The following is a 17,379-nucleotide window of genomic DNA, read 5'->3' as shown; positions in this document are numbered from 1 at the left end:
AAAATACTACACTGTAAAAAAGTATTTGTAAAAGTTATAAATGAAACAATGATTATAGGAGAATAATTTACTGAAAAATAATGCACTGTTGTAAATAAAACCGTTACAAGTTGAATCAAAAGTTAATCAGAGATTATTTTAAAGAACTTTTTAATAGAAAATTTGTAAATAAAACCGTTAAACGTTTTACAAAAAAAATACTATTTTAGTCTTTCTACTTTAAAGATTGTGCTGCTGAGAGAGCGTCAGAGTCAGACCGGTAGTCTACAGTGAGTCTACTGAGCCAAGACCTCCTCTCTCCGAGCATCAGTCGTCCATCATGTCTGTCTGGCTTGGCGAGTCTATATGTCATCCGACTGTCATCTTTATTCACTGTCCATTTTATCTGAGATTATGATCTTCTCTCCACCTATTCTTAACAGTCATTTTCACTTGACATTTCTCTCACAATTCCCAACATCCTCTGTCTCTCACTCAGAATGTGTTTCAGATTCTTTTACTATAATTATACTACAAGACGGACAGACAGACAGACAGACAGACAGACAGACAGACAGACAGACAGACAGACAGACAGACAGACAGACAGACAGACAGACAGATAGACAGATAGATAGATAGATAGATAGATAGATAGACAGATAGATAGATAGATAGATAGATAGATAGATAGATAGATAGATAGATAGATAGATAGATAGATAGATAGATAGATAGATAGATAGATAGATAGATAGAACCAGATTGCCAGATCCGGTCACGTTTCTGTAGTTCTAAAAAGACATAACAAAACTACAAATTTGATTTGCTTTACATCAAGCGTTGCAATAGTCATTATTTTGTTTTTCTTTGTTTATGATGTCGCAATACATCATTCTTTCATGAAATAATGCAACATACTCTACCTTGAGAGCGTGCGTGCAACAGTAGGCTGCGCAAGGCTAAATTATTTACGACAGCGGTAATGGACAATTCCACTTCCAACCTGTAGGGCGACCGCAGAGGAAAAGGCGTTACTTGGCGTTGCTTTAAAGGGTTAGTTCACCCAAAAATGAAAATTAAGTCATTAATTACTCACCCCCATGCTGTACCAACCCCGTAAGACCTTCGTTCGTCTTCGGAACACAAATGAAGATATTTTTGATTAAATTTGAGAGCTGTATAACTACCACATTGGCTCCTAAGGGACTGCCTCTTGACGGCCCAAAAAGTCAATGAAGAAAATGTTTAAATATCCCAAGTGACTACCGTGGCTCAACTATATGTTTATCAAGCGACGCGAATACTTTTTGTGCGAAAAAACAAACAAAAATAACGAGTTTATTCGACTATTTCTTTTCTCCCTTGTAGGCCAGAACGAGACTTCCTTATAGATTTCCACGACGCATGTGCGAGATTTGCGATCTGAAGTAGTGAAGCTGGTGTGAGCAGATCGCAAATCTCGCGCATGCGTCGTGGAAATCTATAAGGAAGTCTCGTTCTGGCCTACAAGGGAGAAAAGAAATAGTCGAATAAACTCGTTATTTTTGTTTGTTTTTTCGCACAAAAAGTATTCGCGTCGCTTGATAAACATATAGTTGAGCCACGGTAGTCACTTGGGATATTTAAACATTTTCTTCATTGATCTTTTGGGCCGTCAAGAGGCAGTCCCTTAGGAGCCAATGTGGTAGTTATACAGCTCTCAAATTTAATCAAAAATATCTTCATTTGTGTTCCGAAGACGAACGAAGGTCTTACGGGGTTGGTACAGCATGGGGGTGAGTAATTAATGACTTAATTTTCATTTTTGGGTGAACTAACCCTTTAATAGCAACATACACTCACCTAAAGGATTATTAGGAACACCATACTAATACTGTGTTTGACCCCCTTTCACCTTCAGAACTGCCTTAATTCTACGTGGCATTGATTCAACAAGGCACTGAAAGCATTCTTTAGAAATGTTGGCCTATATTGATAGGATAGCATCTTGCAGTTGATGGAGATTTGTGGGATGAACATCCAGGGCACGAAGCTCCCGTTCCACCACATCCCAAAGATGATCTATTGGGTTGAGATCTGGTGACTGTGGGGGCCATTTTAGTACAGTCAACTCATTGTCATGTTCAAGAAACCAATTTGAAATGATTCAAGCTTTGTGGCATGGTGCATTATCCTGATCGAAGTAGCCATCAGAGGATGGGGACATGGTGGCCATAAAGGGATGGACATGGTCAGAAACAATGCTCAGGTAGGCCGTGGCATTTAAACGATGCCCAATTGGCACTAAGGGGCCTAAAGTGTGCCAAGAAAACATCCATTACACCATTACACCACCACCACCAGCCTGCACAGTGGTAACAAGGCATGACGGATCCATGTTCTCATTCTGTTTACGCCAAATTCTGACTCTACCATCTGAATGTCTCAACAGAAATCGAGACTCATCAGACCAGGCGACATTTTTCCAGTCTTCAACTGTCCAATTTTGGTGAGCTCTTGCAAATTTTAGCCTCTTTTTCCTATTTGTAGTGGAGATGAGTGGTACCCGGTGGGGTCTTCTGCTGTTGTAGCCCATCCGCCTCAAGGTTGTGTGTGTTGTGGCTTCACAAATGCTTTCCTGCATACCTCGGTTGTAACGAGTGGTTATTTCAGTCAAAGTTGCTCTTCTATCAGCTTGAATCAGTCGGCCCATTCTCCTCCGACCTCTCGCATCAACAAGGCATTTTCGCCCACAGGACTGCCACATACTGGATGTTTTTCCCTTTTCACTCCATTCTTTGTAAACCCTAGAAATGGTTGTGTGTGAAAATCCCAGTAACTGAGCAGATTGTGAAATACTCAGACACCAACAAACATTGCTTAAATCACCTTTCTTTCCCATTCTGACATTCAGTTTGGAGTTCAGGAGATTGTCTTGAGCAGGACCACACCCCTAAATGCATTGAAGCAACTGCCATGTGATTGGTTGATTAGATAATTGCATTAATGAGAAATTGAACAGGTGTTCCTAATAATCCTTTAAGTGAGTGTAAGTGTGAGAATGCAATGACCATTTTTTAGGTGAACTTTAAATCTGCACAGGCTGAAAATGAACAAGTGATAATATTTCTCCAACAACAATTTCCTTTTCAGACCACTGAATTCATGAAATTGAACCTCATTATTGTTAAGAAACGAACACCTTTTGTGTCCTTTATATATTTGTCTTATTTACATATCTCAATTTCTCTGTGTGTGTACACGTTTGTTTGTTCGTATGTGTGTTTTGCGTGTGTGTGTAGTCATGCAAACCAGAGGGATTACTCAGATTTGTAATTAGTCCAACGGATGCTTCAGACAACTTAATTATGCTCCGTAATTAACATGCAGACCAAATGGAATACCAGGTGTTTGGTCTCCACAATTCAATTAACGCTCCTTAATGCAAGTCGACCTGCATGGCAGGGCAATACATGCAACAATTATGGATCAGGATTAGAACTGAGACATAGCTGAGTGACATATCAGAGGACATTATCATATACAAAAGAGGCATAATTTACTGCTAATAATGGCACACAGAAGGCCAGAATCATTCCTGGAATATGGAAGCTGTTCTAATGATCTGTGGAAATGGGACTGAAATGCGCATCATTAGAACGAGACTAAAAACAAAGCCATGAGGCTGACACAACAGCGGGAGCGACGTTTGTGACATATGTCTTGTGTTTTCAAACCAAATCGTAACATTATCCTTAATTATACGCACTAAATCTCGTCTTAATTTTGTTCATTTTATATTCTAATAAATCTGGTTCTGCATCCAGCATCAATATTCATACATTTGAGACCAACGATTGTCTATCCATGTTCGCTTTTTTCATCTTTCACGTCTGTATTAATATAGTGAGTGAAATATACTGTAAATGCTTTCCTGGCATGAAAACAGTGATGAGAAGCCAAGCCCTGTGGTCCTGCTGGCCAGCGTGAGAATGCACGAGATTACACTGGCACAGACTGCACACCCACACCTATATCAGTGTTGCACAGAAAGACACTGCAGAAGACCAATGAAAAAACATTAAAGCACCACTATCGTATTTTTTTTTTTTTTTTGGATATTACCTTTCATGCAGTGTGTAATATAGATGTTTATGAATGTAAAAGGTCTGAAAGTGCATGATAAATCTCAGTTTGGCTTAAAGGGTCACTCCAACCATTTGCATTAAGCTTTCGATTGTTAGAAACCCAGTCATACTATTGAATGGTCGTGCAACACTCTCTCATTTTCCCCTGAGACGAGAGAAATCTGCTTTTTACCTTTTTCATTTCCTCCTACAATGATGCAAAAATTATAATTTTATGTCATTGATGTGCGTTTTAACATTGCTAAGAAATAGGGCTGGGCGATATGGCCAAAAAATCATATCTCGATATTTTTTGGTCAAATGGCGATATACGATATATATCTCGGTACTTTCTACGTTTTCTATTTAGATAAAGAAAATCTTTATATTAAAAAAAATATATATATATATATATATATATATATATATATATACAGTATATTCACATTCGGCCCAATGATATCCTACAAACAATGTTGATATTGAAGGATATGGAAACAAATATAATATAGGCTATGCAATATATTATGTGCAAAAAGCTTTTGTTTTTATATTGACTAAAAGCTAAACTAAAAATGAAAATAAAAACAAAAACAAAAGCACAAACTAATTATATTAGCCTGCATTTGATTACCCCATTATAATCACTTTCACTTTCATTAAAAATATATACTTGTAGGTTTAAAATTCCACATATGGCACATTTATTTTCTCCAACAACAAATATTTTAGCAATATGTTTATTTTAGTCAGAATTATTGCGTACTACGTAGTACTATTCACGCGCATGCGCGCGCCGGCGCTCGTTCAAGGAAGCATGAATTTAAGCGGAGATTCACTTGCAGAAGCTCGTCCTCTTCTGACATGGACATATTTGTTGTGAAATGGACATATTTGCTTTACTTTCTAACATTTACAGATGGAGAATATACCTGTGAAATGTAAGTTGAGCACTGAGGAAAGCACCACATCTCAAACGCATTAAACAGCGCAGTATATCTGTCAGTCAGCAACAGTGTCTGTCAGAGCATTTGACAGGGCGGCAAGCTGCCTTAAACTTGTTAACTATATCAAAGTGATTTTGACGCAATTAATATAAGCTTGTGTCATGTTTAGGACAAATTGTACTACGTAGCCTATAGCTACTTTCACTGCAGCAGCTCACACTGCAACCTCCGCTATTTTTCAGATGTGCTCATATCAAACTACTGTATCGATATAAACGGTATTGCCTCATTCCATATCGTTTCAAAAAATATAACGATACATCGTACATATTCGATATATCGCCCAGCCCTACTAAGAAAATTCCCGCTCCTCTGTGAGAGATACGAGACTGGTGCGTCTCACAGATGTCACTCATTGGTAATTATGCATCCGGTTCTCCCGCGGCCCTCACTCGTCCCGCTCGCCACAGTAAACATGAAGAATGGCAACTGTAGAACGCAAAATCTGAATCCCGGACATTTTGGGGGATCTCAAAACATATTTTCCGGCAGACTCATCACGGAGACTTAGTAGCCTAGACTTGTTTAAATACTGCGCTCTGTTACCGGTAGGCGTGGCCTCCTAGTGCAGCGAAGCAAGTGCATTCTGGGAGTTGTTGTCTTTCATCTACATAAGCCAAATATACATTTTCTGTCTTTTCTCAGTCTAGAAAGCTCCAAATTCAAACATAATTTCACATTTCTTCTATATAAATGACCCATTTTAAATACACGTTCATTTTCCAGTGGTGGAGTGACCCTTTATATTTACTCTATATTTACGGCGTCTACTTTGACCCTCAAACACTAGTTGTAGTTTAGTTTATGTTGTCAACATGTTGAGAAGACGCTCTTTTCTGCACAGCTAAAGGAAATCCACTTTGCATGCACTCCAAAGGATGAGGAATCACAACACTACATATCTTAAGACCAATTCGTAAGGATTCATACATTTTCATTACCAAATTCAGATATGGTAATGGGTGTTTCATTTCTGACCAATCAGAGCAGAGTAGGAAAGGACGGGTCTAGAGAAACCAGAGTCCTGTCCCGAGACATTTTTAGACATTGTGAGGAAAGAGCTGATGCTGCAATGTGTATTATGAGAAAATTAAAGTATTTTTTTGACCTTGGATGCATGCAAACTAGGTGACTCCAAAACAACAGGAACCTTTCAAACTAAATCAATCTTCAGGGTTTAGTCAACATGAATTAAAAATTGACCCTATTTTCTAAATGCACACTAATATAAATAATTAATCCATGCATAGATTTTTGAGCTTGTCATGTTTAATAAAAATGTCATAATCTCCCAGTGAAAAGACAGACTGTACATAACTTTGAACTTGTAAATAAAACAAAGATTATTTTAGTGCACTGCAAGTCTTTCTTCTCCAAAATGCACATTTCATTCAATTTGTTATTGCTGTTACATTTGTAATTATTTGTGAAATGTACTAGCAATATCTGAGTGAAAATTGTTACAAAGTAAAAAATAGGTACAAAAGCGGGTGCCCTTTCCTAATATGTACACTTTAGGTGCTAATATACATCCTTTAAGGGGTGTACTGTCCCTTTTGATACCGAGAATATAGACAAATTTTTGTCAGATTTTTCCAATCTTTTGTACAAATTGTACATTCCTGTTCTCAAACAGCAGGTTTGCCATCGGATCAAATGTAGTTTGCACTGCCCCATGTCTCTCTCTGACGTAAGGAAATAAGGGAAATCAATGGAGTGTCCTCTACGGACGCCGCAGTGCTGAAGCAACTACATATATCTTTTAATGTGTCACATGTAGTGTCCTGGTGACTATTGCGGTGGCAAGTAACGGCTCTCACAAGAGCCATCCCAATGCAAAGCTTGCATTATATCGGGTTCGCAAATGAATCTGTGCAGCACAAACTGTTAAGGTCAGGCCGAAATGATTGGGGACCTTGTTAAAAATAAACTTCAGGCACTCTTGGCTAATGTTGGGATGCTCTGGAAGGATATGCAGTGTAGCTTGTGCAAAACACAATGAGGAACAGCATGCATTGGCAATTTAGTTGCTCCAGTGTTTAGGATCAACCCGATCAAACTAAATGTGTCTCTATAGCACGCAGTGTGTTTATCGTGCAATTTATACGCGAAAATGAGTTTTTACGTGCATAAGATATGCATGGGTTGGTTATGGATAGGTTTAGTAGTGGTGTGGGGTACGTGTGTATTATTGCTAGGGTTGGGTATCGTTTGAATTTGAACGATTCTGATTCCGATTCCGATTCATTGTTTCGATTCCGGTTCCTAACGATTCTCGATTCCGATTCTTTTAAGAGGCAGGGTCAAAAAAGTTTAGCTAACCTTGCTAACCAACGGCCTTTCTGAAGGAAATACTCCTGTGAAAATACTCCTTTTGTCACAAATTTTGCATTTTGCCAAGATTTCGTTATTTTTAGAAAAGTGAAGCCACACTTTGGATCGCCAACGTAAGCTACTCATGTTCGACTCGCGTGGTTATGCCAACACTTCCGGTAGACGCTTCTTCATTGGTGTTGTTCAGTGATTTCTTCTTCCGGTCGGCGGACTGTGAATATCGAAACTAGAAATCGAAATTTTAACTTTTGAACGATTCCGGGAAAAACGAAAAGTTAGTCCTGGTTCCAATCGATACTCGATTCTCGATACCCAACCCTAATTATTGCATATCAAATGCACGTAAAAACTAATTTTCGTGTATAGAGACGCATTTATGTGAGAACAGGCTGTTAGGAATAACAGTATCTTCTGCCTTATATTATTTTTTTTATAGTTGATCAACATTGAATTCTTATTTTAATAGGTAATGCAAAATCTGACGTCTCATGATGAATTCAAATGTACCTGATCTACAACATTCACCCATATATAGGCAGATAAAGTGAATAAAATGAGAGATAAAGACAGTTTAAGGTTACATGTTTGACCACAGTAATGCAACTCTCTGTAGCCACCGCTCAGACTTGTCTTTGGGTGTCTCTATCAAAGTTAATCAATCCTTATCAATAATAAAACAGAGTTCAGACCTGAGCCGAAATTCATTGGGAGTGTCAATTAACTCTGTGTGTGTAGAAAACTAATACTCAACTGGATCTGTCAATGTCTTTTAGGCCTCATTAGCAAATAGAAATGAATTATGTATGATCGCCTTTTAAATCAATTATAAATTAAACCCTGCAATGGAAACAGCAGGTAACAGGAATCAAAGCAGAAGGAGAGAGGAGAAAGTGTGAGTCTCAAATGGCCTCCAATAAAAAGAAAGTACAAAAAAAATTCTTTCACCTTCATACTTTTATGGTGTTTTTTTTTTTTAATGGTTGCTTTTTAGCTACTGATATAACTGTCTTCATCTCTTCAGGGGACATAATATTACATTCTTTTGTGCGAAATGTTTCTTAATGAGAAAAAAATGACAGTGCACCTTTAAGAGCAGTAAAACGTCTCAGCTGATGGCTCATCGCACCGATGCTAACAGACAGCGATCTGCAGATGCCACACAGGGCAGAGCAGGAGTGAGTCTAAAAATAGCCATGCATTACTGTACCCACATTTGCTTTCCTTCCTCGCTGCCCTCCCTCAGAGAGTCGTGTTGGCCCGCTCATGGGCTTTAGGGGCCACTATCATTTATTAAATACGGCTGTGTGAGAAACACTGTTCCTGGTGCTCTGGTGATCAGCCAATAAACCAACGAACCAATGATAAAGAAGTAAAAAAAACAAACAAGAGATTTAATCTTTGGGAAAAGCTATTTATTTATTTTGTGCTGAAATTTGTGTAATTTTATGGGCATGATGTGTGATACTGCTAATATAATGCCTGTTGTGTTCATTATGCATGGTTGACAGTTAAGGCCCGGCTCTGTGTCTCTCTCTTTCTTTACTTGCCAGAGCCCGACTGCAATGAGAAGAAAAGCATGTGAGCATTATGGTCGTGGATTAAAATTCAAATTGTGTTGCGTGAGTTTATCGCGCCGACCAGAGAGAGAGAAAGAAACAGAGAGCAGGAGAAAGTGAGGGAGGAGAGGAAGAAGAGCACTGTGCTCTGGAACAACAAACATGGACTAGATTTGAGACAGAAACACAGAGGATGCCTTCAGGTTTAATGCGTATCTGAGTCAGAAGTTGCAAAAGTAACTCTACTTGGAGACACTTTGCCCTCAGGGCGGCTTTCAAGTGTGAAATGAAGTTGGTTCTGCTGTTCGGACTGACACATTTCACTCTCTCACTTTCTCTTTCTAGAAGTCACTATCTATCCATCCATCCATCCATTCGTTCGTCTGTCCATCATCCATTCTTCTCTCTGTCCCATCCATCCATCTATCTTTCCGTCCATCCATGCATTCATCCATTATCAATCCTTCCATCAATTATCCATCCATCCATCCATCCATCTATGCATCCATCCACTATCCATCCATTTCTCTGTCCCATCCAGCCATCCATTCTTTCATCTATCGCTCTGTCCCATCCATCCATTATCCATCCATCCATCTTTCTGTCCTATCCATCCATCTTTCCTTCCTTCCTTCATCCATTCTTCTCTCTGTCACATCCATCCATCCATCCATCCATCCATTCATCTGTCTGTCCATCCATGCATCCATCCATCTCTCTGTCCTATCTATCCATCCATCTCACTGTCCCATCCATCCATCCATCTCTCTGACCATCTCTCTGTCCTATCCATCCCGTCCACCCATTATCCATCCCGTCCACCCATTATCCATCCATCTCTCTGTCCCATCCCGTCCATCCATTATCCATCCATCCATCCATCCATCTCTCTGTCCCATCCATCCATCCCTCCATCCATCCATTATACGTCCGTCCATCCATCCATCCATCCACCATCCATCCATCCATCCATCCATCTCTGACCCATCCATCCCATCCATCCATTATCCATCCATCCATTCCTCCATCATTTATCCCTCTGTCCCATCCATCCATCCATCCCTCTGTCCCATCCATCCATCCATCTCTCTGTCCCATCCATCCATCCATCCCTCTGTTCCATCCATCCATCCATCTATCCATCTCTCTGTCCCATCCATCCATCCATCCATCTCTCTGTCCCATCCATCCATCCATTTCTATGTCCCATCCATCCATCCATCCATCCATCCATCCATCTCTCTGTCCCATCCATCCATCCATCCATCCATCTCTATGTCCCATCCATCCATCCATCCATCCATCCATCCATCCATCTCTCTGTCCCATCCATCCATTTATTCATCTCATTAGATTATGCAACTCAGGCTCATTGGAAATATGTGCCTGACATTTCTACAAAATTACATTGCTTCTTGTACGTTTTGTAACACTTTGAAGGTGGATTGTCTGGTGACTCAGTGGTGAGTGACACTGAAAGGTCAATGCTCTATCGTGTTTGAAAATAATGTACCACCACCAACCCTAAACCTGACCACATAAGCAAATGTGAGATAAAAATGTATTTGCTCTATTGCCCATGCTTTATTAGCTTACTTCTGTTGTACACGTGTTTGAGGGATTTGTTATTGAGTGTTGCAACTCGAGTGACTGCGTCACAAGTGCAATGTTGTACCAGGTGAGATACACAGCAAGTTTACTATGTCAGAAAAGCAGTACATAGAGAGCTGATTATGTGATGCAAACATCATAATGTATTAGTTTACAGATAATGCATATGGTAAACGAGTTTTAAGTTCATAAACATAGTATTGTGGAAGAAAACATGTGAAAAAGGTCTTTTTTAATCAATTATATGCCCCTGTGATCATAATTTGTTTGAAAAGGAGTAAAATTTTTGGTGTTTTAATGCCACTAGTGTTTATTTTAGCTGGATACTGCATTGAATTGTATGTATAGGTAGATTTTGCAAAATTGTACACTCTCAGAAAAAAAAGGTACAAAAGCTGTCACTAGGGCTGTACCTTTTCAAAAGGTACACTTTTGTACCCAAAGGCGGCGTATTGGCACCTTAGTGGTACATATTAGCACCTAAAATGAACATATTACCACCTAAAAAGGACATATTAGCTCATTAAATTGACATATTAGCACCTAAAATGTACATATTAGCACATAAAATATACATATTAAACATAAAATGTACATATTAGTACCTCAAATGTACATATTACCACCTAAAATGGACATTAGCTCATGAAATTTACACATTAGCTCCTGAAATGGACATATTACCACCTAAAATGTACATTAACACTTAAATGTTCATATTAACACTTAAAATGTACATATTAGCACCCAAAATGTACATATTAACACCTAAAATATACTTATTAGCTCATGAAATGGACAAAAGTTTACCTTTTCAAAAGGTACAGCCCCAGTGACAACTTTTGTACCTTTTTTTCTGAGAGTGTAGGGTGCATTATCTACAGCAGCTGCATAAAACAACCCCTAAGAAACATTTTGGAAACTGATTAACACTATACTAGGAAACGGAAAGTTGGCAGAGTAAGTTATTACATTTTGATGAAAGCATTTTTTTTTCTTTCGTACAACATTTTTTTGCGTACTAAGCTCTCAGAACATCTTTATCCCAGACTCTCCAGACTCTATCTGTTGTTCACAAACGCAGGAAGCAGGCCAGCAGACCACTCAAAGTATTAATTGACAGTCAGTATAGACCAACATAACTGACCTCTGCAAGACCTCAGACCACCTCATGCCAAAGCTCTTGTTGGGGCATCATGAGCAAGAGTCAACGTTTCTTTGTGTTTGCTTGTGTGCCTGTGTTTGTATGTGTGGGAGTGTTCGCACACCTAAACCCCAGCTAATATTACTACTCATGCTGCTCCAATATAACCCCTCTATGGAGACATAAAAGACCTCAATCAATTCAAGTCTAGACACTACTGGCCAATCAATAAACACATAACATCACAAATAAAATGGAAAGCACAAAAAATAGCTTCAGGTCTATATGGTGAAGGCAAAAAAATAAATAAATAAAATAAAACGAAGGGAGAGAAGAGGAAAAGCAAGAGGAGGAATTGGCAAGTCCTCAGGGATCCATTTGTTTGTTGTAATCGGGTATGATGATCTCAGATATGCACCTGCTGGAGTCTCAAACATGGATAGAGCAAACTAACAGCATCCCATAATCAAACATGCACTTATGCTGTGTATTAACAGCAGGGGCAACCAGCTGGATTTATGGCAAAATCCATGGTACGCAGAAACAAATCGTAAGCAAAGGTCGCTGGGTCACAGCACCTGTTCGTTTACATTACATTACATTAAATTACACCGTCATTGTAATGGCAAGATCACTCAATAGACATGACTGTGATCGGTTGCAATACTCAGCGCTGCAAACTTTGACGTAAATAGATCTAAATATAATGTTCATGGCTAGTTAATCTCGGCAGCTATAATGCAACAAACGTTTTCGAAAGAGTTTCACTTGTAATACTTATTTTTTCATTTGAAATGGTGATAACCAATAGCAATGGGCATTTAGACTAAAGTCTTAAGGAGACACACCCCTTTAAATTCAGTTTAAATAAGAGTAGAATTGGACTTAATTTCTAAATTAACTAAATTCTGGAATTTAGAACACAACAAATCACAAATTATTGACATGAAGTTCACTATATCAACGCATTCTCATCCCAAGGCGTCATATACTGACGCTTTTGCCAATGCGTATACATCCAACGCACATGGGACTCTTTAGCGTCAAAATAACACGCTTCGGTTATGGGTAGGTTTAGGTCTGGGGTAGTTTTAGGGTTAGACCACTAGGAGGCGCCTTCTGGCCCATATATATCTGCGTCTCATATTGACGCTAAAGGGTGCCATGTGCGTCGGATGTATACGCATTGGCAAAAGCGTCAGTATATGATGCCTTGGGATGAGAACGGGCTGACTATATAGAGTCTAGGAAGCTTTTTCGGACACAGTTTTCGACTTTAATAAATACACACCTATGGACTCTTGGCACAGACTCTCAAACTTCAGCTCAAGTGTCGCCTGGTTATCTGTTCATTCAGTGGGGCTTCAATTGCCACATTATGCATATTTACTTCCTGACCCCTTCCACACATGAACATGTGGCGGAGGTAATACACCTGACAGAAGGCTGATTACACACATACACAAGTCCTCCAAACACTCATATCCATGAACACACTAATGAGAGCATCTCTTCATTACCTTTATGACCTCAATCAGGGTGAAGATCCCCCCAACCCACCTTCATTAATTATCTATACTCACACACACACAAACTGAAACACACATACTCCTCCATGTGTCCTTCCTGTCCCATTCACAAATTACTGCAACCTTCAGGACCACTTCACTCTGTTAAAGAAATAGTAGAGGCTTCATTTACATTCTCATCATCTAGATGTCATTTATAACTCTCATGTCGTTCCAAACCTCTGTGGAACACGAAGAAGCCTTTTGGAACAGCAGCAACTCAGCCACGAAGTGGAAGACCATGTAAAGTCAATGTCACTGAATGCTAAAGTCATCGACTCATTGACATCAAAATGAACGAATCTTTTTCCGAGTCAATTCGTTGGTTTCGTTCGTTGAATGAACCAAATGACTCGGAAAAAGATTTGTTCATTATGATGAACGAGTTCGAACAGGAGAGTCACAAACGTGCGTCACAGAACAGAGCATGGCGACCATTTGAGCTTATAAAACTTAAACTAAAGATTCGTTCATTTTGATTCGTTCATTTTGATCATTTTGACCCTTATTCATCGTCTGGAGTCGTTTAAAGCCCTTTGAACAGTTTGTAGTTGGCACTGAAACTGTCTTTTGGACCTTGAACCGTTTGGTTCCCATTGAAGTCCATTATCTGGAGAAAAATCCTGGAATGTTTTCATCAAAAACCTTAATTTCTTTTCGACTGCAGAAAGAATGACACGGACATCTTGGATGACATGGGGGTGAGTAAATTATCAGCAAAAGTTTTTTTTCAAAAGTGAACTAAGACGAGTTGATACATACCTCTCTCATCTCAGGGTGTAACGGAGTTAAAAATGCACTTTTAATCATTATTATTTTCAAATTAGCATCTTTGAATTTTATTTATCATTTAATGATTTTGAGTATTTTTGAATTTTATCTCATTGAGTTATTTTTATGTATCTTAATTTTTGCAAATTTTTACCTGTGGAAATGACCCTTCCTGCACACTATCCTTTCCATTCCTCCTAAGCTTCTGTAGTGTACCGTCTCCCTCAGTCTCGTTTTGCACTGCTGAGGGCAAGTAGAGTTATAAATGTGCTGCTGAGCGAATGTGTTTTCTATGGAAAATGAATAATTTGAGCTATCATTTTCAATGCATGTCTGATGTTAATACATTAACACTATGTGGCGGTCTCGGGCTGCGCCATGTGAGCAATGTAGATCGTCAGAGTTTTCAGCGTCCCTTTTATATAGTGTAAACGCTGTATCTTTGTATGTTGAGGGAAGCAGAGGTGCTGTAAAAGGAAGCCAGAAGGCAATTAATGTGCATTTGTGTTCTACAGGAGCCAATAAATTGTGAAAGTCATCATATCCTGAGTCGTCCTTTACATCGCCCGACCAAACCCGTTACATTGGTGCCGTGACCCGGATGAGAGTGAGGTTTAGGGGGGTGAGTGTAACAGAAGCCAGCTAGTAGTTGTGTGCAAGTAAACCTCACTCCTCTAATCTCAATACACTCTTAGAAGAAATGGTTCTATTTAGAACCAGAAATGGTTCCATCCCCCGCTTCATATGTGGAACTCCAAAATGGTTCTATATAGAACCATTTTTTTTGTAAAAGGTTCTATTGGCCAAGTATGGAACCCCAGGGTTCTATATAGAACCCAGAGAAACCCTTTGTTTAAGAGTGTATAGAACCTTTTAGGGGTTCCAAATACGTAGCGCTGATAGAACCTTTTAAGGTTCTATACAGAACCTTTTATTCTAAGAGTGTAGGCGCTCTAGCGACAGACGCTAGAGGCTGCAGTCTATAGCCTCCTTGTTAGAGCGCCCGACTCTCATGCCGGAGACCCGGGTTCGAGGTCCGCTCGGAACGGGTCGAGTAGGACCCGGGTGGAGGGGTAACAAGTGCGTGGGAATAACATAGTCTAATATGAAAAAACGTTGGAGTATCCCTTTAAGCTTTGTGTGAGGAATTATCATTTCCATGCAATAATCATTTAAACAAATCTAAAATAATTAAGCTAATCAGATGGCTTCAGATATCATCATTCCCATACACACTGAGGCAGAATAACAGAAATTACTTTGTGATATGGCATTTAAAGAAAGAACACATGACCTTTTCCTGTTGCTTGATTACAGGAACAATCTTTACTAACAAAACATCCTGCCACCCACCCAACACACGGACACAACAACATCAGGCACATCATCTATTTAATCACAGCCATCTCTCAAAGTTAAAGCTGCGGTTAAGTCCACCTATACACAAACGCATAAGCGCATACGATGAAAAACAACTTGTACACTCAGCACCCAGTCAGCCACTACAGTTTTTATGACCCCCCCATCCCGCTCATTGGCGTATCCCTGCGGCATACAGAAGTGCTGGCCTTTCCATTCTCAAATCTCTCTCTCTCACACACTCAGCTATTAAGCCTCTACCATGATGGGTGGTGGCAGTTTAATTTATTTATGTCTAGGGGAGAAAAAAAAAGATTTTGCTGCCCCCTAAAGGTGTGGAGGGGAACAAGTCAAATGAATATATCATTCATCAGAAAATCACGTGAAAACTAACAGCATGTTTAATGTTTATGTTTAATATCTGGGGTCTCTGAAATTCTAGACATGGATGCTAGTTTCATGGATGTAATTTAGATTTACTATTTATATTATAAGTTCATTTAAGCTCTGGAAAAGTCACAAAGCCATCAACCTGACACTTTGAGTTATCGGGGTCTCTTAGATCTCGTTACTTCAGTGGTTTATAAAGCAGGGATGAAGCAGACAGATCCGATGAGGACTGTATGTGATTAAAATTTGCCAATTTAAATCAGCGTCAATGCGCTGAAACATTCAAAAGCTGGATAAAGTAATAAACAGCACAGAACCCAGAAACAACCAAGATTAATCAAGTGCAAAAATGCTTATTTACAGCCAAAGCCATTTTGGAGGAATTACATTGCACTAATATCTATATTTGATGAATGAGAGCATGTTGTGGGGAACACTAGGGAGAGGGAGACGCTAAAAAGAAGATTATTATTCGCTCGATTATAACAGCAACCCAAAGAGACTAGTCTAATCCTCTGTAGATTTCCCGCCTGGCTGCCACCTTCATTTCCTAATGGCACAAAGAGAAATGTAATCCAACTTTCTCACATGTTTTTAAAGAGCAGGCGTCTTATTGTGGCCTAATAAACATGAATGAAAAGATTTACAGATAGAAAAAAAGAGAGATGATAAATAAGTATGTTTATAAGGATCATTCCAGTAGGAGAATGCACCTCAGTAGCTTTTTATATAGCATGACATAAACTTGGGGGGTTTATATATCATGAACGCACCTCTCTGTGAAGTTTCGGAGGACGGTGAGCAGGTTAGACAGCATGTTTGCCTTGCTTCTCGCCTTTTTCCGGTGTTTAGGGTGTGGGCTGCGCTGCCTGGAAAAGAATGAATAAAATGAAGATCATACACAATAAACAGAAAGAATGCAACAATTCAATGTTTACTGTAAGAGTTTTATTAACATACACACGACATACATATTGATATACATTTGATGTATTTATTTTGACATTCAAGCGTACAAATACTTTTTACGGGCCATTATAGGTAAAAAGGAAAGAGTGCAAGAAGGAAAGTAGATCAAATCTTTTAATACCCTATTGGGTAACACTTTATTTGAAGTGTGTGCATAACCATGACATGTCTTGAATATGAAGTAGGGGTTATGCATGTTTAAGTGTCTTTCCCTCAATAATGACATTTTGAATGCAAATATGACATTGTTTAAGATGTCTTTGTTATGACAACTTGACATAAAATGAAGTTAAACTGTCATGTGGTTGGCTTTGACATTGGCTGTCATGAGGCATTATAACCAGTGGTGGAGGAAGTACTGAATCTCAGTAAAAGTACAAATACCCAGATAAATATTTACTTTAGTAAAAGTAGAAGTAACACAATGACAACCATACTTAAGTAAAAAGTACTTTATTTTAAATGTACTTTAAGTATTTAAAGTAAAAGTACTTGCATAACAATTTATTATCTTAATGTCTATTTTCTAATGATTAATAAAACATTTAATTCTAACTCATTCAACCTAATAGCCTACTCCTA

The 17,379-nt window shown here is 38.9% G+C and overlaps 1 protein-coding gene across 3 annotated transcripts in view; it reads right to left on the bottom strand.

The window, feature by feature from the left end:
- The window catches only part of sphkap (SPHK1 interactor, AKAP domain containing), a 137,436-nt gene that overhangs the window by 58,648 nt on the left and 61,409 nt on the right, over positions 1-17,379 (bottom strand). For all 3 annotated transcript variants that reach the window (XM_089135284.1, XM_089135286.1, XM_089135285.1), the window contains one exon: positions 16,602-16,697. In XM_089135284.1, coding sequence (XP_088991410.1) covers positions 16,602-16,697 — 96 coding nt within the window. The remainder of the gene's footprint in view (positions 1-16,601; positions 16,698-17,379) is intronic.

Source organism: Pimephales promelas, chromosome 10 (genome assembly GCF_988280905.1).
Source record: "Pimephales promelas chromosome 10, fPimPro1.hap1.1, whole genome shotgun sequence".
Classification (NCBI taxonomy): Eukaryota; Metazoa; Chordata; class Actinopteri; order Cypriniformes; family Leuciscidae; genus Pimephales; species Pimephales promelas.
This window is presented reverse-complemented; position numbering and strand designations above follow the sequence as displayed.